Source organism: Cariama cristata, unplaced genomic scaffold, assembly GCF_000690535.1.
Source record: "Cariama cristata isolate BGI_N322 unplaced genomic scaffold, ASM69053v1 scaffold4713, whole genome shotgun sequence".
Lineage (NCBI taxonomy): Eukaryota > Metazoa > Chordata > Aves > Cariamiformes > Cariamidae > Cariama > Cariama cristata.
Window position 1 is genome coordinate 396 of NW_009606541.1, and position 25,949 is coordinate 26,344.

Here is a 25,949-nt window from a genome sequence, read left to right on the forward strand (position 1 = left end):
GAGGTTGTCTGGTAGCGCCAGGAACTGGTGTATAGGAAATATGGTAGAGAGTGTGAGATTCCTGGCAGTTCTCCCTGTTCTGCTGTCAGTCCCTCACTGTTACAGCGTTTATATCCCGAGCAGTGGAAAATAGGAAAAGTAACATGTTAAACCACACATGTTCAAACAGTTAATGAGAAAAACTTTGCTAAGCCTCCCACAATTTTGAAATTAGAAATATTTTGTTGCTCTATCCCTTAAATGCTATTTCATTATTTTTTAGGGTGCTATAAAAGGAAAGTTGCAGGAGCTGGGGGCTTATGTTGGTAAGTTTTATGATCTTCTTTAGGTTCATTGTTGTTAGATAGGAGACAACCAACTAGTTAATGGAACGGCATATTTACTTATTATTACTTGTGTTACTGCATACAGAGGCCTTAAGCATGAGATGTGTTATCTGAAGTGCTGGACTGGTATGGAAGAAAAAGACTTACTTAACAAAATATATATAGTCTAAATGTAAGAGGAGGCAGTATGTGGACATCAATGTATGAAGAGCTAAAAGGAAATAACTAAGAAGGCTAACAGCCTCCCCTTTCAAGGAGAAATGGTGGCAAAGGATTTGAAAGAAAAACAAACAAACAATGGTGTGTCTGTGACTATTTAAGGAAGTTTCTTTGGAGCATGAGGAGAAACATTATATAAAGCAAGATCCTTGCAAATACAGCAGCAGTTACTTGTGACCACTCTGAGATGGAGTCAGTTTCTTAGGCATCTTTTCAACAGCCTTTTTAGTTCAGGGTGACACAGTTGTCAAAATTAGGAGAAAGGATATTACTGTAAGACAGAGATAGGCTGACTGTTTTAGGAGGTGAAAAGACTGTGTCGGAAACATTAGGCAGGACAAATCTGCAAAATGTAAGAGCTTGACTGTTAAGGGGAAAATGAAGAGCTATGTTAAGCTAATGTTGATGAAACATATGTAACTGAATCTTAGAGGCAGGGTGAGAGCTTATCTTGGATTGTGAGGAGGGGATATGAGCAGTGTGAATGTCTGTGTGTGGTGTTGTTTTTTTTTTCTTAAATCCAGGATTAAATGGATATTGCACTTAAAAGCAGCTGATTTTTACAGTAGTAAAAGTTGGTAACTTAACACAGTGTTTTCTTGGAAGCAGAATACGTCAGTCGTGCAGCTGCCTTCTTGTTGTCTGTGATACTTCTTGGATTTCAGGTGAAGGAAAGGAATTGAGAGTACAGAGGTCCTGTGAGTTGCAGGACCAAGTTCAGAGTTTGTAGTTTGGTCTTGAATTTGTCTTATTTCCTATTTAAAAGGGGGCCCTTGTATTTATGGAATCAAAATGTATTAACTTTGCAGAAGGGAGCTGACATTCTGCATGTTACCTGTGATGTTCTGAACTCAGCAGGTGCCAAGGAACTGTGTTTAGAATTTTTTCATTGTAAGGTCGTCTTTTTTCACGATCCTAAAAGTTGTCTTTTTCAGTAACTTGTTTTTGGATTTTTTTACTGTCATTCCAGGTTTCACTTTCTCAGTCCTTGCTTTTTTGTCTGCGTTTTCCTGCATTTCTGGAAAAATCTTTCTTATTTCTAATACCAAGATGCTGGTAGAATACTAGTAATCTTTGATTCCAACTGTGGCTGATTGTTCTTTCTCTGTTTTTCTTTTCTTTCCGTTTCCTGTATTCAGAAGGCAGTTCCCAAGATCAGCACACAATATCTGCACTTTCTTCTTAGTCAACTTCTGAACTTCTTTAAATTAGTTTGTATTCTTTATTGCTGAATCTGACTTCCCTTGGTCTCTTTTTTTGGTTTTAAACCACTGTTTCCAAATTTCTGTCATTTTTCAGGTTTCTTTTCTTGTCTAGAGTATTTTGGACAACTTTTCAAGTAATGCTTTTTCAAAAACTCTCTATTTCTCTCTTCTATTCCTTCTTCTGAGTAACTGGTAAAAACTGTAGGTAACTAGGTAACTGGTAAAAATCAGTTCTTCCTCATTCTAGTCTCTGTGAACAAGAACCATGCTTTTGTTTCTTTCTGTAACTGCTAGTTCTTTTCTTTCAAAAAATCTTCTACAACAAGACATGTTGAAACTTATTTGTTGTGTAGCACTTACAAAGGAAAAATTCATATCTGTGATGCAAAATAGAGATAGTTAAATATTAATCAACTGTCAACATTTTCAAAAGGCTGTAGTCTCGCATACAATTTAAGATGGTGTCAGCCAATGCAGTTACCAAGAGAAGCAGTTGTTTTCTTTCTTTCCTTCTTCTATCGTGCTGTTACAGGTAATTGTGCTAACTTATGTTCTGATTTATACTAAAAGTATCATCTTCTTCACTTTATCATATATTCAACCACCTAGGGAGCTGATCAGGTTTAAAAGTAGCTTGGCTGAAAAATAAAATTCATTCTGAATTCCAAGATCTGAGTATCCATCCATCTTGTGCAACTTGTAGATCACATTAAAAAAAAAACAAAGAAAAAACACACCAAAAAAAAGTTAGGGTTTACGCTGGAATGTTATGTTGAAACACTTGAATAGTGACAGTGGAGTGCTGGTGCAATGTATGAATGTTATTTCTGTAGTCGAGGGTACAGATGAATTATTTACAGGGTACATAGAGAAATAGAGAAGAAAGGCAATTCCTTTGATTAGTATTTTGATTTCAATTTAAGATTTTTCATTTTTTAGGACTTTTTAATGTTGTGTACAGACTTAACTTGATGAAATGAGTACAGCTATACTAGTGCCTTGATTCAAATTCACAATTTGAAGTGGATTTCCCGACTATCTTCACTTACTATTGTTATGTTCATGTCATGGAGTGATATTGGAGAGCATGAGGTCTTTGATTAAACTAAATTGAAATGTGTGCTCAAGAAGAATATCTAATGCCCTTGAGCAACAAATGCACCATTTCGTCCTTCAGAGTAGACCACAGCTAGGCCAAAGTAAAATACCAAACTCTGCAAACCCTCCAGTCCATTCTGATGAGCAGGCGTACCCTGTGTGAGCAGTCTAGCAAGGGAATGGATTTCTCACTGTGTATGTAATTGTATAGGTTAGGGAGTTAGAGAATCAGACTCTCAGCGTGGCTGTTCTTTTTTTTTTTTTTTGTAGATGGAAAATCTGGAAGTTAATACAGTTTTGATTTGTTTAATGCACAAATCAGAAAGGGGTATTTATCTGTTTGGCCTTGGTAACTAAAGGAAATTTGACAAGGATGAGGTACTATATTTGGCAATTTTTGAAGTGATGAAAATTGTAGGAGGTTGTTAAGCGTTCAAGTAAAAGGATATAGGCAGCAGAGTGGCTTTCTTTTATCTTGTATTTTTTGTGTTTTATTTACTCACTTTTAAATTACTTTGACTTCATCTTATGCTCTTCTGGAGTTGACGATCTTTTACTCCTCACTCATAGCTGAAACTTGTATTGAACCTCGGAGGAAATGGAAGTCTTGTTAACTGGATTACTTAATCCTCTGCCTGCAGAGTCTTTATAGTAGTACTGGAAGAAAAAAATCTGTTTACATGCCTAAGGATGTTTGTTAAGTCTTTTTATGATTTATTATACTTTAAAACAACGTATTTCTCTTTCTATTAGATGAAGAGCTCCCCGATTATATTATGGTTATGGTGGCCAATAAGAAGAGTCAGGAGCAGATGACAGAAGACCTTTCCCTTTTCCTTGGAAACAATACTGTCAGGTTTACTGTTTGGTATGTTTGTAAGCTACTTGTCACACTTCTTACCAGTAGTCAGGACTACTTTCTATAAGTGAAACCTGAGAATTTAAGAAGTTACTTATCTTCCCATTGTGTAATTTACATTAATCAAAACTTTTACTTTTAAGGTCTAATGAGTAAATTATTTTTAGTCTCTCAACAGTTGGGCTATTGCAGTGATAGTGAAGTGGCAAAGGACTAGAGGGCTTACATTCTTTGTTTGCTCGTAAGTCCAGTCAAATTTTTGAGTGAAGTGTGAAATGCTCAGGTAAGTGAGTACCATATGCTGACTTAAAAAAAAATTATTCCTGCAAAGCCCACTGTGAGCATGAGAGTGTTATTCGCTGTAGTTAGATGTAAAATAGTTCTTCAAAGACAAACGACTTTGCTTTTATGCTAATAGTGTTTCTGATTGCTGTTGTGCATGGGAATTACTATATCAGGACAGATGAGCGGTGGATCTAATTCTGTATAACGTCTTTCACGAGGCTTAACACCAAATGCTTGGGTATTCCCACCTCTCAGACTGTTTATTTATTACCACCACCCAGCTCTACAAAACCAAAGTAGAACCCCAGAATTATTGTGAGCAGGACAAATTAGCAATAGATTAACTCTTTTCTAAACTCCTGACAGTGTGGACTGATTTATGCTATGCTGCATGACAGCCTTAGCCATTATTATTTCTTATGCATTTTCTAATACTGAATTTGGCTTACACTATAAACCTTTCATTAACTCCATGTTTCAGAGTACCCAAACAGTTACTTCACTCCAGGGATTTTTCTTGCTTTCAGAGTTGCAAGTTAGTCTTATTTCTGAGTCTCTAACCTAATACAGTTTTAAGGAACGTTATTGTTTTGTATAGATTAGAGAAATACTACATTTGTTCTACTTTTTCAGTTTGCTTCCATTGAAATTTTTGTACTGACTGGTTACGTTCACTTCCAGGATTTCTTCTATGTGATTAGTCAAGTTCCTCTTTATTTGGTTAGAAGCTTTTATGCTATTAAATAGCAGAGAGGAACATTTTAGAAGTTGCGTATGTTATGGAACCATAAACATTGACAAAAAGTGAAAATCAGTTCCACCTATTACAATTCACTGTATTAACTATTTAAACTGATGAATTTCCATATGACGGTGTTACTTGTATGGATATAATTTGAGTTTGCTTTCAAAGTTTTCAATTTTTTCCCAGCATTTGTCAAAAATACAAGAAAGGAGTGCAATTAAGCATGCACCCCTTTTTTTAAAAGTACACAGGCATTTATGTTCTTTGTTCCCTCTTGTGGCCTGCCTAGGCAAAACTTTTGAGTTTCACTGTATTAGTAACTCGCGCAGTTGTCTTTCTCATAGTAGTTTTGGGCATCAGTTGGACAAATTAGTGAGGTTTAGAAGTTGATGAGGGTAACTCCAGTACTAGAGTTTTGACTGAATCCTGATATACAGTAAGAAAGAACACAATAATATGTAGCAGAAAACACTTTTATGGCTTTGTAAATGAAAGTAAGACTTTATTGAAAAAATAATAAGGATGTAGAGAAAGCAAATTTCAGCAGGGAAGAGAAATCAAGATTATTTTTTTATATATGTATATATTTATTTAGAACTGGATATCTACTATATGTAGATATACTTCCTGCTGGTTTTGATATCTGCTTAAGTTCCAAAGGTAATGAGTCTTTTAATCTCAATTCAGTATCCACATTTGCTTATAAATACAAATTCAATATCAGAGTGCTTTATCAGGCAACAAAGGTTTTGGTTAAAAGAATGATGGAAAAGAAGACAAGATGAAACCTATGCAATAAGTGGTAAGGGGACTGGTGGATAAAAAGTTAAATGTCATTGTAGTTGGGAGTTTTATATGCTTTTACTTCTTCTAAGGGCAACCCATAATATTTACATTCTTAAACAATGGGTCTCTGACTAAACACAATACTCAACAAGGTCTTCCTTCATTGGTTTGTCTCTGTAGCTGGTAATTCGGGGTCATCTGGCAAAAGTTCCACAGCAGTTGTGTGGCAGAACCTGGCAATCCTGCTGGTTGGCCAACACTTCTTACTCTGAACCAAGTGTCAGGTCAGAGTTATCCGGAGGTCAGTGTGAAAACTGATATGCATCAGCAGAGCTCAGTTGACAAAAGTTTTAAGAGTGTTCTAATGAAAACTCACAAGGAGGCAAGTATAAGCATTCCTTATACTCACATGCAGTCTTTTCCCAGTTTTCAATATGTTCTTGTTCCTTAACTCCTTTGTAATACTCAGTCTAAATTATGGAGATGCCCATGATCAGATTTGAATTCCAAGTAGGATATGCATTTAAGCGTTGGAATTTTGGTGGGGTTTTTTTTTGTTTGTTTGTTTGTTTTTTTAATGTGTGTTTATTTTTAAAGAGTCTCATTTTATAGCCTTTTGATTTTCTATATTGCTTCAGCTTGCTACGTTTTTCGCAGGCAAACAGCAAATTTGGTACCTTGCTGAAATGTTTTTGCTCACCAACATGTCTCAAAGAATATTGTTGGTATATACAAAGCATACATGGAAGAATCATGAGTATGTTAAGTCCTGTGAATTGTATATTGTTTAGGTTTGTATTTAGAATTATGTTTAACTCTACTGTGTAATTAAAGTTTCATATACAAAGCAAGATTATCACCTATACTTTAGGCTTTTAACTTAGGTTTTTTGAATCACTCCTTTTGAAGACCCTTAACTCACACCATTGATTGTAGTGAAAGGGTGGAAAGTACTGGCTTTAATTATGTAAACTAACTAAATGCCGAAAGCAGATGATGTGATGAATACCCTGCCTGCATGTATGAAGACTTACTGGAGGCAAGGTACTTAAAGCTTCCCTTTTGAGGTTAACCATACATCAGTTGATGGAAAGTGAAGTCTTAGATAAATGAGATGCTTGTTATAGGGTAGGAAAGGCAGCTGGTTTCTGAAAGATGATGATGATTATGAATGTAAGTTGAAGTTCTTTTATTTCTCCTTTTTGATTCCTTCCTTGTCCACCTTCTATTTCAGGCTCCATGGTGTTTTGGATAAGCTGCGATCTGTGACTACTGGTAAGTAAGAAAATTAATTCTGAATGAAAGTAGGTTTATCTTTTCTGTGCAGTGTTGCATGCCTAATGAGTTTCAAAAAAGATCATAGCTGTTTTGTTAATTTTCAATTTACATGGTCTTTTGGGTCCTGACTCTTTAGAAATTGCTGTGTATTTTGATACAAATAATTTATTTCTGAGTCCAGAATTTGTTTCTGGGTATTTCTTGCTGTCGCTTTCAGCTTGTTGTTTTTTCAGAGCTGCACAGTGTCTTGTTTGCTGTTTCTTAGCTACATTTACTGCAAAATCTGTATTGCTGTGCTTTGATGTACAAATGAAAGGTACCTGTCTCCACAGAACCAACTAGTGTAAAATCTTCAGAATCTAGTATCTTTGAGAGCAACATTCCTTCTAGCAAAAGCAGCTCATGTGTGAGTGATGAGAGGAGGCGTGAGGATATCTTGCCACCTCTTGCAGTTTCCAGCACTCGGACTGAAAGAAATGACTCAAGAGTTTCAACTAGCTCACAGGAGCAAAGGAACACTGCTTCACGGTAAAACTTCTGGTTACTTACTAACACACCTTGAGATATTAGTAGTGTGACTGTAGTAGCCATTCTGAAGAGCACAGAAACTTGGAAAGAACAAAGTAGTTTTGAAGAGTAAAGCACTGCTACAATTTGTTGCATAAAAACCATGAAATCAGGAATTCAGTTCCATTTCTTTAAGCAACAGATGGGCTTAGATTAATTAACCAAACTAAAAATAGCGATCAGTGTGTTAGATTTGTGTAAACAATAATACCTTAATGATTCTTTGCTGCTGGCTTTAAAAGACATTCTCATTTTCCAGAACTTTATTTGCAGATGAATTAATAGTTGGCAATTTCTTATTTTATCAGGCAGTCTTGTGAAGATGGTTCTGCATCCCGCTTAACATCTACAGTCAAGCCTTTGAGGGAATTGTCACCTTCTGAAGCTGTAATTGACATTAAACCTGAACCAGATGATCTAATTGACGAAGACCTAAACTTCGTACAGGAGAATCCTTTGTCACGGAAGAAACCTATTGTAACTGTAACTTACGGTTCTTCTCGTCCTTCCGCTGAAATCTACCGACCACCAGCTAGCAGGAGTGCAGATGGCAATATACACATGCACAGATTGTCACAACAGGGCAACTTACAGGGGAGCCGGCAGTTAGACACACAGAACTGCAGGTCTTTGGAAGCAGGCCAGCTGTGCAATCCAGAAGCATTTGGCAGCTTAACAGAAAGTTACAGACCCACCTCCAAACTTAGTGCCGATAAAGTAGGCAGTGAGGTTAGTACGATCTGAACTATTGCAATATTTTACACTTGCTAGGAACCTAAATTACTATGTATACTTCCAGTAAAATCTTGACATCAGAGAAATTGAAGGACTTCTGTCACTGATACCAGTAAGTTTAGGATTTCGTTCTTTGAGTCCACTGATAAAAAGAGATTGCATAGTTTAACATCATCACCTGACAGGTTGCTGCATCTCAGAGTTAATTAGTTTGTACATTTTCATGCCATACTGAGCTGGAGTTAGCACATTGTTATGATGCACATGATGAATCAGAAATAATGATTTTGATGTCTAGATCATTGGAACAGCATGATTTTCCTTCCGTAAGTGCTATGTAAATCTCCAGCTTTACACAGTTCTGTAAATCAGTCTTCTTTGGATACTGTTTATTCATACCTGTGTTAGGTATACATTAGTGTCTAAAGCCCAAATACACTGCTTATTAGGATTATTATTATTACACTATTTAGAACCATGCCATTTAAGAACTCTTTGGGATGGGTGTTTACAAGGACAAACTAAAAGGTGATTGCTGCCCTACATACTTTGGAGGCCAGACTAAGCCAGACAGAGTGATAGTCCTAGCTGATGGTTTTAAGACTATCCATAAGAATCAGTTAAGAGCCCTTTGTGAGAGGAATGAAGATTGTTATGGCTGCTAATGTTGTAATGAAGCAGGAATTTTACATACCTCGTATTCTAAGTGCCTCTGTGTGCGTTACCGCTTTGTAGTTCTCTGTCTTTGCTACTACTTACTTAGTTCTTTATAAAGGACAATGAATTTTGTTCAGAAATCTAGAATGCTTTACAAAGATATGGGCTGATGTCTGTGTTTTTGAAGATGGGGAAGTGAGAATGACAATATAGTGATTTGTTTAAGACTGTACATAAATTATTAATGAATGACAGTCACATCTCTCCTTGGAAATGTTAGAAAAAGGTCTTGTGATAATTTTGTTCTATTACTATTTCATTAATAATGTTCAGAAGAGGGCTATTTCAGGAGCGTTTCTTAGAACTGTGGACTTTTGCTGTATTCTACCTTCTCTTAGACAAGTTCTTGTGCTTTGGGAAGTTTTACCTTTAAAGAGGTAATTTCTTTAGGTATTGGGTTTTTTACTGTATGAATCTTCTGTATCAGTGTAGTCTAGGTCCATCCCTTAGGATACTTCTTTCTCCTTGGAGGACATAGGATCATTCAAAGGGTACCGTGTACAAACCTGGCATCCAGATGCCTCATTGTGCTCCTGTGCGTGGTGCTGAGTGATGGTTCCTACAGGAATTGTTGACGAGTGCTTTCTCCTATGCTTTCATGCAGCCTGGCATTTAAATTTGTCACTACCACATGCACTGCGGTGGTGGTGAGTGACTGTGTCAGAAAAGGGACTTGGCACTGCCTAAACTGGACCTTCCTGGCTCTGCTGTTAGCGTCTTTTGGAATATGTCAGCTTGCTGGAAGTTCATCTTTATGCTAATCTGAAATTGGACTTGATACAGAGGAGAAAGTCATTCATACTGATTTCACATTTCTCTATGAGACTTTCAACATGTGCATCCTGAAGGGTAGTATGAGTTTCTTTGGAAAACTCTGCTTTTTCTGTGGATATTGGATAAATTGTCTGTACTTCAGAGTTTTTTCTTCTCTTTTTCTAAATGTTATTTACAGTTATGATTTTAATGAGATGTTTCAGTGTAAATATGTCTGATTTTCATATTCTCTAGTGCTGTCACTTGTTTCTGCAGACAGTACAGTAGTCCTAGACTCATGAAACTTGAATGGAAGTTCTCCTGGCTATAGGTAGAATTGCAGTATTTACTGCCTTATTAATACATGTTTTATGCTAAATGAATTGTTCTGGCTGCTCTGTTTGTTGTAGGAAGAAAGCTCCAGGAAGAGACGGTTGCCCATTGTAAGCTCAGTAGTCAAAGTGAAAAAGTTCTGTAATGATGGGGATGACGAGGAGGAGGAGGAAGACTATGGATTGCGAACAGGAAGCATCTCCAGCAGTGTGTCTGTACCTGCAAAGCCAGAAAGAAGGTACTTAAGATTTCAGTGATTCGGTGTGGTTTCAAGAATGAATTTAATGAACAAAAACTTTGAAAATGAGCAAAAACTTTGAAAGTAGAAGATGGGGAAAGCTTTGCAGTTTTGAAAATTGACAGACGAAATTCAGTAAGCCTTTTTTATATTTTTTGTACTATCTCACAACCCTGCGGGTGAGATGTCTGTTTATACCACCCTCATTCCTCTGATTTTGTCACGTGTTTTTATTATTGTGCATAAGCGTCAATGCAATGTGACATTTTACACTATTTGGGAAAAGTTTACTGGCAAAAGAACGTTAATGTTGGCATGTTTCAGACCAGGTATTTAATGTGGTAGAATAAATTTCCAGGAGTTTTAATTGCTTTGGTTTTGTTTCAGGAATAGTTTTCAAACCAATTATCACTTCTTCTTTAAGGTGATTTTAACTTTTCAGAAGACTTCAGAGGTTTTTCCTTTTTTTCTGCTCCCTAATTCAGTCTGACTGTCAGGTATCAGTTAAAGTACATCAGTGGTTTGTATCTTGATATTCAACAATAAGAGGAAGCACATTTAAACTAGGGAAGAGATGGTTCTACTGATGTACAGTGCTAGCTTGTATAAGATTTGTTTTAAGCTAATACACTTTATTGAATTTATCTTCAGCACCACAGCACACTTGTCTGATTTAGACTTCCTTATTGTTGATGTTCAAAGACAAACAGAAAGCTTTTTTTACAACCAATATGTTTTTGATAGAGTCAGTTTTCAGCTGGATCTTACTTCCTGGGGCAGTGGCACCATTACTAGTGCCAACACAGACGTAGCAACAGGCATGCGAGGGGCAGAGGTGGGAGGAAATGAATGGCAGGGTTTGTGCCTTTCAGATGCAGCATGGTTTTACAGCAACTTAAGCTGAGAGGTGAAATCACACTGCTGGACTTCCGTTTTTGAGAGCATTTGTGGATCCCCATCCACTCAGAGGTTAGATTAACAAGCTGAAAACAAGTATGGATAAAGTGATTTCAGATGATGATTTCGATGAGTATTATGTGTAATTGTGTTAACCTGTTGAAATGTCTATGTTTAACATGGATACAGTTGCTGTTGCAATTCATGTACAATTATTTATTTTTTTTTTCTCCCATAGACCTTCATTGCCACCTTCAAAACAGGCCAATAAGAATTTAATACTGAAAGCAATCTCTGAAGCACAGGAATCGGTTACAAAAACAACCAATTATTCCACTGGTAATTAGTATTATTTTTGTTTGTGCTAAGCTATAATATTTCCAAGCCCTGTTTTATAAATCCAAGCTAAAGATAGCACTTAGAGATAAAACAGAATGTTAAATAGCATGTCAGTGATACACATAAGGGTTTTTCCATGTCCTGTGAACATTACGTTAATCTTCAGTGACGAATTATGAAAACATAAGTAAGGGAGGAAAGAGCTAATTAAAATGTATTAACCAAAATGGTAAGTCTGTAAAACGTATAGATACAAAATGGCAGTGCCAGAAGTATTCTGAAGTTGATAGTTGCCAAGGGGAAAGTGTTCAGAATTAGGCAGATTGTTTGAGCTATTTGGTCGATCTTTTTTCCCTTGCTGCACTCTCCTCCTTCCTTCTGAGAGGGGAGGAGAAAAAAGCCAAACAGCAAAAAAATCAAAATGTACCAGATATAGGAGATGGGTATAGAGTTTTCTGTGTTCAAAGGCTCTTGAATTGGAGGAGATGTCCATGAATGTTAGAAGGGGGATATGGAGTGAGCTGGTTTTAAAACAGAACAAATTGTATGGATGACTAATGAAGAATTGAAGAAAAATTAACTAAGAATAGTTCTAGTAAGCTATTGAATTGCTTGACTACTTTCAAAATGTGTTTCATACAGTAAATGAACTTCTAAAAGAAAATTGTGCTTCTTCATTAGTAGCAAATAACTTAAATGCCTCCCAAGCATTAAGAACTTGTCTTCATTCTAGATGGTAAGCAGAATGAGCAGTTTGTTAAGAAAAGAGGTAGGAGCACTGATACTCCTAAGTTCTGATACCAGTTATCCAGCAAGGAGTATTTATGGTGGAAAAAGCAGCAACACAGGGAACATTACTTTGAGGTGATGCAGGAGGCTCGCTCCTGTGTACATGGCAATATGGCAGGAAATAGAACATAGCCAGAAAATTTTAAAATTAATTAAAACTATTGATTTTTAATAGTGATGATTGTGTAGTTTGACTTACCGACATGAGAATATTTCAGTGGAGAGACCAAAAAGCAGCACTTTGTGGTTTAATACAGAGGTGATTTGTGAATCTTATCTGAAGTATCAGGTTCTTCCACTTCAGAGGTAATATTTTCTGTATTTTTAAAACTATTTTGAATGGAATATGGAAATAAGCTAATTTGAAATACATAGGTAGAACAAAATATTAAGGTCGTAAGTGATAAATCCAGTAATGAGCAGTACCTTTTAGTTGTATGTGTCACAAGTTGAGTGCCTATGTGATACTCAGCCAAGGGAAGAATATTCTTCGCTTTTCACAAGCAGTTCTGACGGTCGTAGCAGAAGCCAAGTAAAGAAGTCAACCTGTTGTCCTACTACATCTACATGCTATGTCCATGCTACAGCTACCTGAAAGGAGGTTGTAGCGAGGGGGTGTCGGTCTGTTTTCTCAAGTAACCAGTGATGGGATGAGAGGAAATGGCCTCAAGTGGCACCAGGAGAGGTTTAGATTGGATATTAGGAAAAATCTCATCACTGAAAGAGTTGTCAAGCGTTGGCATAGGCTGCCCAGGGAGGTGGTTGAGTCACCATCCCTGGGGGTATTTAAAAGACCTGTAGGTGTGGTGCTTAGGGACATGGTTTAGTGGCAGACTTGGCAGTGCTACATTTACAGTTGGACTTGATCTTAAGGATCTTTTCCAACCTAAATAGTTCTATGATTCTGCTGTCATTGAGTTTTATATTCTACTTGCAAGCACGTTAGCATAGGGTAGCTGGCACCGTATGAAAAGCACACACTGATAATCCATGATTGCTTATATGAAAGGTGGAATGAAAAGTGATTTCAATACCCGAAGAAAGTACCGAATTAATTTTGTGTAGAAGTGGATGAATGTGTACTTCGCTGATGTCACTCTAATCCTTCTCATGCTGTTTTGTTTTACAAGTAGATGTTTTGAGGTGGCACTCGTAGAATGCTCTATGCACATACATGAATGTATTTTCATACTAAGAATTTTACAGGTAGATGCTTTTTGTGGAGACAGATGCTTGGGATTTTTCTCTGTGTGTGTAGGAATTTATTAGAGTTATTTTAGCACCATATGTAAAAATAGTAGTTTTGTGTGATTGAGTTGTATGTAAATGATTTACCATTGTTTCTTTTATTTAAAGTTCCACAGAAGCAGACTGTTCCAGTTGCACCAAGAACTCGAATTAGCCCAGAAGAATCTCAGTTAGAAGTAATCCACGTGCAAAACAGACTGCCTGCTCTGAGTTCTCAGCTTCAAGTAGAAGAGCCAAAGGAGCAGACAGTTGAAGGAATTCAAGGTTATCTGATAATATTCTTTAAAAATTTATACCAGGGAATGTCATTTTACAGCAGGCTCAGTAGAGAAAAGAAATGCTCTTAATTTTCAAGTCAGCATCAAAAGTTGCATGTGGAAATGCCCTGAAAACCAAGAAGCGTTCTATAGCAGGGCTGGAAGATAAATACATACGTATATAGACACACGCACACATATAGATAACCTCAGAAGAATTAATCAGTAAGCAAAGGGTGGTATAGCATTCTGGCATGTCACCAAAGAGTAGTTTTGCATAAGCAAATGCAATAAGCAAATCTATCCATTTATATTGAGATAACTTCTCTTTTCCCTATCCTTTGCATTTTTTTCCTTAATATCTTGTAGGAGTAGTTCTGTCATGAAGCTTATGTGAGAGACTTGTGATACTCTACAATTTGAAGAATTTTGCAGCGTATGAAGTATTGAAAGATTCTTTCTGACATATTGTTACCGCACAAATAGTTCTGGGGTTTTTTTTTTGTGTAAATATTGGAGTACTATATTTGCTCCAGTAATAATATTGGAGTGCTATATTTGCTCCAGTATCAGGATATCTGATACCAGGATAATTGTGTGAACAGTAAGGTTTGTTTTAACTTCTGTTATGAAACTCCTGAAGAAAAATGGCATAACATTTAAAGGCAATCAAAGTATATTTTCAGCATGATTTTGCTACAAAGAAAGAGAAGTGTATGTGTGTGCTTTAGTTACAAGAATCAGAGGAGTAAGGTAGTGGAAAAACAATTCTGTAAGAAGAAGTTAGTTTACTCTTCCGAAGTGTTTAGATATTTAGATTGTTGAGTAAAATGTAGTTTGAATAAGATCTTTGTTACATCAGCTCATGATCATTGTTAAGGAAAGGTAAACATTCATTACAAAAAAAAAAAAAAATCTATCAATCTCGTATTTCTCATACAGATGTATTTGGAATTTTTCTGCCAACATAAAATAGTTGAACTTGTAAAGTACGTAAGAAGAAGCTTTATCAGTCTTTGAGTTAATGTACAGAAAATATTTATGCTAAATATTTTTGCTCTTTTGCCATTGAAATGGAAATGACAGCTTGCTTGGGAAACCTACAGAAAACAAAATAAATATTTTCAAACCATAAGTCAAATGTAGAACAGTGCTACTCTGATCTGTTTCACCTCTTTTAAGGAGGCGATAAAGTAGTCCCTTGTAGTTAGCTGCTTTCCTCGCTGTATGTTCCCTGAATAGTCAACACCTCTACAAATGAGGAGGAAGAACTTGGCCTTTGTAAGTTGCCACAGACCTAGTTTGTACTGAGCAATGACTATGGGAAAGACTAGAGTCTTTCAGTATTTTGATTTTACTGTGCCATCTGGCTGGAGAAAACTTGTTACTGTTTCTGAAACAATGAGAATTGCTTTTTTTTTTTTTTGTCAGAAGCGTGGAGGGGTTTGTTGGTTCTGGTTTTTTTAATCAAAGGAATTAGAAGAGTATGCTTCAGTTCTTTAATTTATAGTTTCATTTTGACATGCAGTAAAATATGCTTCTAATTACTGGGCTTTTTTTAGGAGCTGAACAAAAGGAGCTCTCTTCTCGGCTCCAGATTGATCCTGTGATTGAAGATACCTTGCAAGTGACTCAAGGTTAAGTCTTATGATCTTTTATTTTCAAATTGAACACCACTGGTTAGTGAATGTTAAAATATAACTTCCTTTTCAATTAATTTTCCTGATTTCTAGTATTTTCTAGTTTCTACATCTCTAAGGAATAAAAGCGTTACATCAGTAGGTGTTCAAAGCCTGAGAGATTTTGGGGGTGTGTGGACCCCCTTCAGTGCTGTTTCAGCACAGCCATTCCAGTAACAAAGTTTCCTGGTCTGGCCTAGTATGACCTATGGCTCCTGTTGATCCACTTCAGTGGAATTAGCAAGGAAGTAAAAATGTTTTCTGGAAGCTACTAGTAAGAAATAAAATTAGCTTATTGACCATGTAAATTGATACTAAAAAATATTCTATAAGTTAAAAGAGTGCAACTACAACCTTATTTTTCTCTTTTCCATGTATTTTTTCTCCCAATTCAGATTACTATGATGCAGAATCTATGGTCCACACAGATACTAGGTCATTTATCCTGAAGAAGCCCAAGTTATCTGAGGAAATAGTGCCCCAGAATCAGCAACTGGGGAAGAGAGCCACAGAGGCAATACGAGTACTCTCAGGACGTCTAATACAGACACGGTAAAAAGTTACTTCTTTTAGGTCTGTTATTATCAGAATGCTTGTTTGTGGTTTAGATGGAATCATTCAGTCATACTTGTGCTTTGTCAGTCCAGTCAGGATCTGTGAAATCATGGAAAATGGACTGACATTGAATAGCAGAGGAAACAAAGCAGGGGTAAAAAAAATCCCAGCAATGATTCTAAGTGGAAAACAATTCCCAGGGTCATCTGTAGCTTCAGTGTGTCTTTGATTTGCAAGGAAGAAGGAGGAACTGAAAAGTACTGCTGTTTCTTGTCATAGCTGTTCTGATTTCTGAAATCTTAGTTAAGTAGTAATTTTGCTTAAGTTGCCTGTAGTTTTATACCTGTTTCAGCCTGAGATTACATTTCTTAAGAAATGTCTTTTAACACAATACAGAGTATGGTGAATCCTGAGCTCTCAGTGCTGCAGGGAAAACAGCACGTTCTGCATGCAGGTAGCTCGGTACCCAAAAGCCAACAAACAGTTCAGTGGCATGCGGGACAAGTGGTTTAAGGCTCCTTGCTAGTGAGTTTGACCAAGACAAGTTTCAAGTTCATGTCAGCTTCAAATGATGTGTTGTGGGTGTTTTTTCATTTCCCCAAAGGAACTTTCAGATCTATCTGTTGAGCAGAATGCAACAAACAGAAATAGACCTGCCACATTCTCTGCTGTATGCCATTGAAAGCTGTATTTCTTGTTAGTGCTGCAGGGAGACTAGAAGGCAAACTGTTAATTGGAGTACATTATTAGTTGTGTTAAAAGAAGGTTTGTTACTGCATGACTCTCCATAGATTAGCTTGTGCTGCTTTTAGTTACTAGTGCAGCTCACTTTTACTCAAACCTCTTGAGTCAGAAAATCTATTTTTATTACATTTCTTTGTTTGACAGAGACCAACTTGCGCAGCCAGAGAAACCTGCTAGTCCGAAGTTCATCGTGACACTGGATGGTGTGCCCAGTCCACCAGGATACCTTTCTGATCAAGAAGAGGAAGATATGTGCATAACTGAAGGATTAAAGCCAGTTACCCAAAATATGTGTGCCAGCAAAGGATTAAAAGGCCTCCGAGCACAGCAGATGCAAATTGTAACCAGGCAGCTAGAGAGCTGTGATGGTAATTGTGCTTACCACAGGATCTAACATTAATGGGGTGGTTTGATTATGGATAGAACTCTTGGATATATCATTCTTAAGAAATCAAAGTGTTTATTCTTCAAATTAGAACATCCTTTACGAAAATGAAGTGTGGTAGTTCAGTGGGGCCATATCTTTAGAAGCCTTTATCTTGGTAAACTAGAGCAATATGGCACATACGTAATTCTCCACACATCTCAGTATTGCTAAAATTTGGGGTTTTTTTCTTTTGAAAATGTAGTCTGTCTTCATTGCCAGAAATCTGCACTTCTGGTTGACCCATTATCATTTGTCCCCATGCTGATGGACAGGAGATTTTACAATGAATGTTCTGCCGTGCCTTGAACTTTACAAAATATGTCAGGTGGTATTAATGTTTCCATCTACACTTGTGATATCAAAAGGAGCCTGTTAAGTATAAAGTGTTGGTAGAGTCAAGTTGCTAGAATCTCTGAAAGTAAAACTTAAACAGTGTATGATTTTACTTGAAGGTCTGTATATTCAGGATACCTTTTGAATAACATGGGAGATTGCTTGCTGAAGCATATGTTTGAATTGTTTAGAACACTGACACGGTGATGAAAAATAGAGAGGATATACTTTGTCATAGACCTGTTGAATACTTGCCTTAAGGTCGTGCTTGGATTCATTTTTATTTTTTTTTTTGTTTCCTTATGAAAATAAAGACTTTTATTTTCCATGGTAGCTGGGCATCCAAATTTTCTGAACTAGATAAAGAACAGTATTTGATGCCATACAGAGAACTCAAATTGCATGAAGCCAGCTGTAAATGTGTAATGTAATGCAATTATGAGAGAACCATGGGGGAAAAGCATAAGATCGTTTGCATCCGTGTCCTTTCAGTCCCACTGGCTGCAGAAGGACTATGCGTATCAGGCAGTCTTAAAGAAGAAAGGACTGTGTTATATTCATTGGCACATTTGTACCAGTACAGTGAAATAGGTATTAGAGTACTCCCCTTGCAAATCTGTGCTTTTGCTGGTATAGTCTTTTTCATACTCGTGACTAAAGCTATTTGGTACAGGAGAGTGTTGCTCATGTAGTTATCTGTCTGTTAGGAATTCTTAGTTGATTAGCTACGTTAGCCATAAGTGGCACAGATGTGACTGAAGTTCACACTGAATCTGATCAGTGTGGAAGTGGTTTGTACAAGCAATGTGGTTTTACAATAGGCTTTGGTGCATTGCAAAGAGAAGGCATAAATAAGGCTGAGGATGGAATGAAGCTGGAGCAAGTGTGTCAGTAGTAAGATCAGAGAGGTAAGTCTAGCAGTCCTGGAAAGCTTTGAAAAGCCAAAGTTCTAGGCAGATTTGGGAAAATAAGAAAATAGTGAAGGTATATGCTTAATTGGCTGAATTTGCAGAATGAGGTTTTGCAAATAATGTTAAATAGGAGAAAGTCAAAGCCCCAGGTTCCTGTAAGAGTAGTCAAGGTTTTGAATGTTTCAGCTTCGAATTTCTTAAAATACTTTTTGGATTGGAGTCTGAGTTGAGGTAACTGAGGTGAATGTGGTATCTGTCTGAGCAAATGCCATGAAAGTGGTTCTTTTTCGGTATGTGTCCCCATACTACTAAATCATATCTGATTAGTGTAAAAACTGATTTTTTTTTTACTTTATCTCTTGAAATCATTTTCTAGAGCCAAAAATATCTTGGAGAAAGGAAGCATAGCTATTATTAACACGTGGCTCAGCAGAACAGTCATAACAGTCATAACCTCAGCAGAACTAAGGTTCAGTTGAAGAATCTTTGTCTTGTCTGGTCAAGATCTGATCTGTTCGACTTTCACACCTCAATTTGGATTTATGAAGAAAATTAGTTTATTTTGCTTGTAAACAGTACAAGTTTGATCTTCATCACCAAAAGGCAGCTGTCAGTCCAATATTATGATTTCTTCTACTTCTGGAAATTTTCTTCAGATAATATGATTGTACATAAATTTTTACTGTCCTGACTTTTTTTAATTAGTAGAGGCTTATCAAGAATTTGGTTCAAAGGAGAGAAAGAATAGGAAATATTGTGAATTTCAATTATGCTATATTGTATATGCCAACTTGCATATAGAATCATAAAGGTCCCAGGTTTTTTTTTATTATTATTATTTCCTTCCTAGTGGATATGGAACAGTTAAATGTGCTGCAAAAACCGGAGAAGGTGCTTGAGCGCTGCAAGTACTGGCCTGCCTGTAAAAATGGAGATGAATGTGTGTACCATCACCCCACACTACCTTGCAAGTGAGTCGTGCAAAGCTCATCCACTTGATGCGTTACTTTTATTTTTATTTCAGTGCTACAAATTTCCTTTCTGTGTTTGTAAATATTGCAAGGCAGCGTAAGTCTGTTAGAGTAGGATCGGAGGTACATTATCACACTGTAGCTTCTTCTGTTTTCCTCCTATCTACCATGTGTCAGGATACAGTGGTGTTTTTAATAAGTAGAGTCACAGCTGTGCTCATGCAGAAGAAAGCTTAATTTAGCATACAGGCTGGTGTTTTTGTGTTGCTCAGAGATGTGGAATTGGTGTCTTGTTAAAACAAGAGGCACTCTTCTGCTAGCTGTCAAAATGCTTTTGAACATGTTAGGGTACCATTACATGGTAGTGCAGTAATTTTTTATTTGAAAGCAAAGACTAACTCTTGAATGTGTGCTGTACCTCTGCCTTCTCTTCCACAAGGAGCAACAGTCTAGAAAAATCATTTCTGTTTTGATACATGTTAGCAGATTGGGTAGCTTCATTTACTCAGACATTTGAATTTTCTTTAAAATCTGACGTAACTAAATTCAAAATGACACTTTCTCTTCAGTAAATGAACCATATCACTTAGTTCTGTGCCCCTCTGTGAGAAGGTCTGAATTCACAATGCCGTTGCTGCTCTGCACTACACGCTAAGAATAATGCATCTTAGCTTGCAACGAGTAACTTGCTACCAAACTCCACTGAGCGTGAGGTAGTTCAGTTATTTACTGCATGTGAAGAGTGTCCAAAGGGAAAACAAATACAGATCTGTTTGTGTACAGTAGCACTCTACACCTGCATGCCCTGCCTTGGAAGTAACTAACACTTGTGCGCAAGCCCTGTAGTAGTTCTGGCTTTCTGTGATATTCTGGCTTTCATGCGCAACAGCTGCTTGGGGGTTTTGCTCCAAGTATGGGCTTATGACTTAATTTCTCTTCCCTCAGAGTTTTTCCTAACTGCAAATTTGCTGATAAATGCTTGTTCATCCATCCAAACTGTAAATACGATGCAAAGTGCACTAAACCGGACTGTCCTTACACTCATGCCAGTCGACGAACCCCCCATCCACCTCCTAAACCAGGTGAGCACCTCTTGTTTTTCTGAGTTTTAAATGAAAGTGCTGAAGGGAGAATAGTGCATTTGGAAGCAGAAACTGACAGTGGTGAAAAAATACTTTTTTTCTTGATTTGACTTAATTTTCTTTCAACTCTTAATGCTAGTTGAAGAATAATAATCCAATGTGGCTGCAAAAGCTGTTACCAGAAAAATCCCTGAATGCTTTTGTGCAAGAGTCCATGTGAAATCTATGCAAGGCCAAAGTGGTGACTTGCACAAGCAGTCCCTTTTCCTGGAGGGATTAGCCAGCAATTTAGTTTTACTCAAGTTTGTTTCTTAAATTGGATACATGTTGTACCAAGAGCTTGTGACACAAATTGAAAACAGAGGTTTCTGTCTTTGTAGGAATGGGTTTTTTTCTTCAGTGGCACTGTAGGAGTTGACTTTATGTAATGATGAGATGACTTTCAGGGATGAGGTTACCCAGTGAAGGCAATGGCTGCATTTGGTTTGCGGGTTGGTGTTCCTGAGCCTTTGAACAGTGCCAAGGTGGAGAACTTCTACTCCACTGAAGTCAGGATCTTCGGGAAGTGGTTTAGCCCTCAGTCATAGTACGATGCAGTTTTGTCACTTTGCCAGAAGGCAGAGTACAATGTGCTGCTCTCCTGTATCATTTCCAGCAGTTCCCTTGTATTCCTGGAAAGCATACTGCCTGCGCTTTGCAGTCCGGTTAGCTTACGCTCCAACAGGCTTGCTGCTGTCTAAATTTAACATTTGAATTTCTCTGCCTACCAGAATCTGCTTAACTTGTTGGAAGCATTGCCGTGACTGTGGTACCTTCTGTCCTGAAACGGTGAAGAACTGAGACTAACGATTAGCTGATAGTCTTGGTCTACCCCAGGATGAGATCCACTTAGTGCATTGTGATATGCTTCCCCTATTTCTTGCAGAACTTTGGTGTATTATAAAACATAATTTCCTGCAGAAGGATAGATAAAATATTTAAGTTTGTGTGGAACTGTATTTAAAAAGCAATTTATTCTGATCCAGGCTCACTTCCTGTTCTTTTCTTCTCTGCTATTAGCACCACTGCCCACACCATCTATATCCTCCAGTAGTCCGCTGTGCAAGTTTTTTCCTGCTTGTAAGAAAATGGAATGTCCATTTTACCACCCAAAAGTAAGAATTATCTCCTATCTCTTCCCTTCCTTTCTAGAAAGATGCTTGAAATATGTTACTTTGGGTCAGGAAATGTCACCAGCATTTCGCACTTTTTGCTTTTACTTTTCACATTTTAACTTTAGTTCAGAAACAGAATATGCAGCAGCAGTGACTTAAAGAATTTGGAAAATTACATTTTAAAATAATCTTTCTACTGGATGCTCCTGGGGAGTTTCACACAGGCAACCAGACATAGCACTTGTGAAAAATCTGCCCAGCCAGGATGCTGGAGGCAGAGGGGGAGGACATCTTGTAGCCTATATGGAAGGAGTACGTTTCAGACTCGTGACTCTTCCTTCAGAGGTGCTGCCATATACAAGAACTTTAAAGATTGCCCAGTTGTTACCTTAAAGTATATTAACATAATTTATGCAGTACAAGCGTTTGTAACTTGGGTACTTCTATTCTACAGAATCGTGTCCCTGCATATTCTTATGCCAGTCAGTTTTGTGCTTTTTCCAAGCCCTAACAATGCTGAAATGCAGTGGGTGCCCAGGACTCTGTTCCCAGATACTATTAGCCAGATACTCGGGCTTTTCTTCTGCCTCTCGGGTAATGCTGCATCATCCTCCTAACTTGTACGCACAGATCAATGGAAACTGAACTCTGTAAAACCCTTAAAAGCAAAGGAACTTCCACCTGTCAGTGATGTAGCCATTTTGGAGCATCTAATTCATAATTAATACTTTTGAAAAAGGATTTCCTTCTGTCATTGGGTTGAACTGCTGGCACTACTCTATGTAGCTGTTGATTTAATTACCTATCAGGTATGTCACAGAGTACTACAAATTGGCATGTAACACATTCTTGGTGAGCATGTTCAGGAGTCCAGCCACCCAACTCTGAGTAGCCTCTTCTGAAATGCTTTCATTTTTAGCATTGTAGATTTAATACCCAGTGTACAAGACCAGACTGCACTTTCTACCATCCAACTATTGCTGTACCTCCCCGCCATGCCTTGAAATGGACCCGAACTCAAACCAGGTGAGACTTCCCCCCCCCGCTCCCCCTCTTGGTTAGGTTTAGAGTGTATGTTGTGGCTTATGCCACCACTAATTTTACTCACAAGAGTAATGTGTGCGTGATGAACAACAAGGACTGTATGACGAAAGATACCTGTTATAGTCATCATTCTTTCAGAGAGAACTCTGTACTGTTTGGTTTTAGTAGTATAAACATTAACTAATGTGATGCAACCCTGAAAAAGCAGTGCCCTGCAGCTAGGATATGGCAGAGTCACTGGAATCCTGACTTAGACATGTCATGTTTACTGAGTTTTAGTTGAATAAAGCTGAAAAATCCAACATCAGCTCTTCTTTACCGTTGTTTTAGCTTGTGTCCAAGATGTCTCTTCTACAAAACATGCAGGTGTTTCTCAGAGTGTTTCCTGTCACTTATCCATGATTTCATAAACCAGCAGCAAACTTCCCAAAGCCGCAGTCATTGGCCTGTCTTAAAGATAGTCAAATCACGTGGGCCTTTCACGCCAACTAATCATCTCATCTGCAAACATCTTAATCATCACAGGGGTAGGATGCAAATCAGTTCTCAAAGCATCTTCCAGATGGATGGATTGTTACTTAACGTCAGTTGTTTTTCTCTTTCCTGTCAGTGAATGATTAGGATACAGCTTGGGACTGAACGCTGCCTCCTTCGGATAGCAGTGGAAAGGACGATTAACCACCAGGGGCACAGGATGTTAGAAAAATTCATGCATTTTGAACTTTTAATATACATTGTTTTCATAAAATGAGGTTGATTGCATACTTGAAATGTCTCTAATTTTCCAAGTTTGTAAGTTTAAGCAATTTTACATTTTTTTTACACTGTAAGAAGAAAATGTCTGTGTAAGAGAAGTTTTACTTTAAATTCCATTAAAAACTTTCAAAGCACATGTTGTGTTCTGTTTGGGTAATGTTTTTTGCTTAAGATTAGGTGTGTTGAACAAGGGCATTTTTTTCCATGTAATAGTCATCATACCCCATACTTTCTTAAACAAGGAGAAAACAAAGCCAAGGGAACAAAAACACTCCATAAGCAAGAACAATTAAACGATTAATGATAACTGTGCTCCATTTAAGAAGCCTATGAAATTAAATACCACTTCACTTGAAAATAAAGGGTTTCAGATGTCTCCATTTATACCAGGAAGACAGAAAGTACCTCTCTCAAATACTGCTGAAGCAGCCCTTTTTCTGCCAGTACACCTGACTGTGGGGCATACTTGGTGATGACCTCATTTGAGAAAGCTCCTGTGACTTACTTTTTGCAATGTAATCCCAGGAGGTGACCATAAATATGTTTAAGCGGTACTATAATGATGAAAAGTGTTGAGCAGTAACATAAATGCACTTTTTTATTAAATCTTTCGTATCTTTTGGGGAACTACAGTTTCACAAAAATATACAAAAGAATTTCTTTTTACAGATATTTACATTTGATATCAGAAAACAATGTTAGCTACATATTTTAAACTTAAATTTGACAAATATAGTCTTGAGTTCTGAAACTTAACACTCCAGTAAAGTTGGGTTGGTTTTTTTTTTTTTTTTTTGTGAAATAAAGTACTCAAAGTTCATATTCAAATTTAAAAAAATCTTAATTAATGCAAAAATCTGACATTTAATTTTTTATATATATATGTACTTTAAATAAACATACAACATTGTTACAGGGATTAGATGTTCATAGTAGGAACCAAAATGGAGTACACTTAAAACCATGATCTTTATTACAGTAATACATGACCATACCTTTGGACTAGTTTAAAATACCTTTTTTTTTTCTTTTTTTTTTTTTTGTTAAAGCAAGAGGGATTATCTGACACACTCCATAATGAAACACAACAAATCTGAGCAGACGACTGGATTTAAGCTTAAAGAACTACAGTAAAATATTTACCTAAGGTGACCTGACAGGGGAATGGAAGGAGGATGGGCTCTTGTGTTGTACAGAGTGATGCTGAAATGGATTTCCAGATGAAAGACTGCAAATTACATTATTTTTCTATAGACTTTTCCAATGCCTTCACTAGCTGTCCCTTTCAGAAACAGCTGCCATCATGAAGCCATTTTCCTTTTCGGTGTGAGAGGAGGAGATAATTTGTAAGGGCAACAGAACTAATACTACCTCCATTGCTGAATTTCAACAGCTTTGATGTTTTATAACCTACCGTACAATGTTGAGCATAAGGCAAGCGCTGCTTTTTCTCTGCTAAAAATAAAAAAAAAGTGAATAAACCAAACCACAAAGCTAAAAGTGGACATATTTTTAAAGGGAATGGTTCTAATGCATTTACTTAAATTGTTATATTACTTGAAGTGATCAGTGTGGTCTTGACTGTAATGTGAAATTTGAGATTAAAAATGCATTAAAACTTTGTTCACTAATTAGTAATGCAGCTTTTCCATTACTAAATATATGCTGTGTACCTGTAACTGAACTAAAAAGCCTAAATGAAGCTTATAATTACCAGATACTGTAGTGTTTGTTTTTTTTTTTAAAAAAGCTATTTTGCACCTAAAAACACAACACAATGATAAGTAGTAGCAAGTAAAGAAAAACTAGACCAGAAACGTGGAAAGTACTACCCAACAGCACCAACATTTCACAAAAGTACAGAAAATCATATTTTTTTTTCCATGCAATTTGTGCCTATGTTCATGCTTGGGAGTTTCTTTAGATAAAGTGTATTTATTAAATTCTCAAAGAGTAGAGTACAGAGCATGTCCTGGGTGTGATTGGTGTTCAAAAAATCATGGAGTTATGGAAGTTCCATTTACAGCTCCATAGCTGAACATCACATACTCAGATTTTAAGTAATGTGCTGGAAAAAAGTATTTCACTGCTTTGATTTTTGGGAAGAATAAATAGCCAATTTTCTACCTGCTGGGCATGGAAAGATCGCCCTCCTCCTCCCCAATCTCAGGAATTGCAACTACGATAACAGAAAATTCATTTTCAGCAACCTAATGCTTTGTATTGGCTTTGTATTGTAAATCACCATAGTAACAGGGAAGCTGTGCTTAAAGCTGGCTGACATCACAGCCACTACATTTGAAACAAAATGTATTTGGGGGTTGGGAGCGGGGAGGTGGATTAAGGGCTCCAGGGCAGGGGGGGGGAGATAAAAAAAAAAAGAAGAAAAAAGAATCATGGCAAAAGCTAATGAATCAATAATTAGAGGGTATTACATGAAAACCTGGGTGGGTTTGCCCTCAAAAGGCTTATAAACCTGCAGAGGACTGAAATGAAAATACCCCTACCACCTCCCTTTTTCAGAGCCCACTGATGCAATACTTATTTCAATAATCTACATTTTTTTCCTTGAGCACTTGTCTCCTGCCTCAGCCCCACTGAGACCAGCCGAAGATGGCA

At 37.2% G+C, this 25,949-nt stretch overlaps 1 protein-coding gene across 1 annotated transcript; it reads left to right on the top strand.

Moving 5' to 3' along the window:
- The first annotated feature begins 268 nt into the window (after positions 1–268).
- ZC3H14 (zinc finger CCCH-type containing 14) lies at positions 269–23,464 on the top strand. Its single transcript, XM_009696390.1, has 16 exons — positions 269–305; positions 3,602–3,716; positions 6,758–6,798; positions 7,134–7,329; positions 7,677–8,097; positions 9,984–10,144; positions 11,280–11,380; positions 13,526–13,681; positions 15,237–15,311; positions 15,749–15,905; positions 16,797–17,020; positions 19,174–19,294; positions 20,240–20,376; positions 21,436–21,530; positions 22,450–22,556; positions 23,185–23,464. The coding sequence occupies exons 2-16, from the start codon at positions 3,625–3,627 to the stop codon at positions 23,189–23,191; spliced, it is 2,091 nt and encodes a 696-aa protein (XP_009694692.1). The 5' UTR covers positions 269–305; positions 3,602–3,624; the 3' UTR covers positions 23,192–23,464.
- Positions 23,465–25,949: the final 2,485 nt, after the last annotated feature.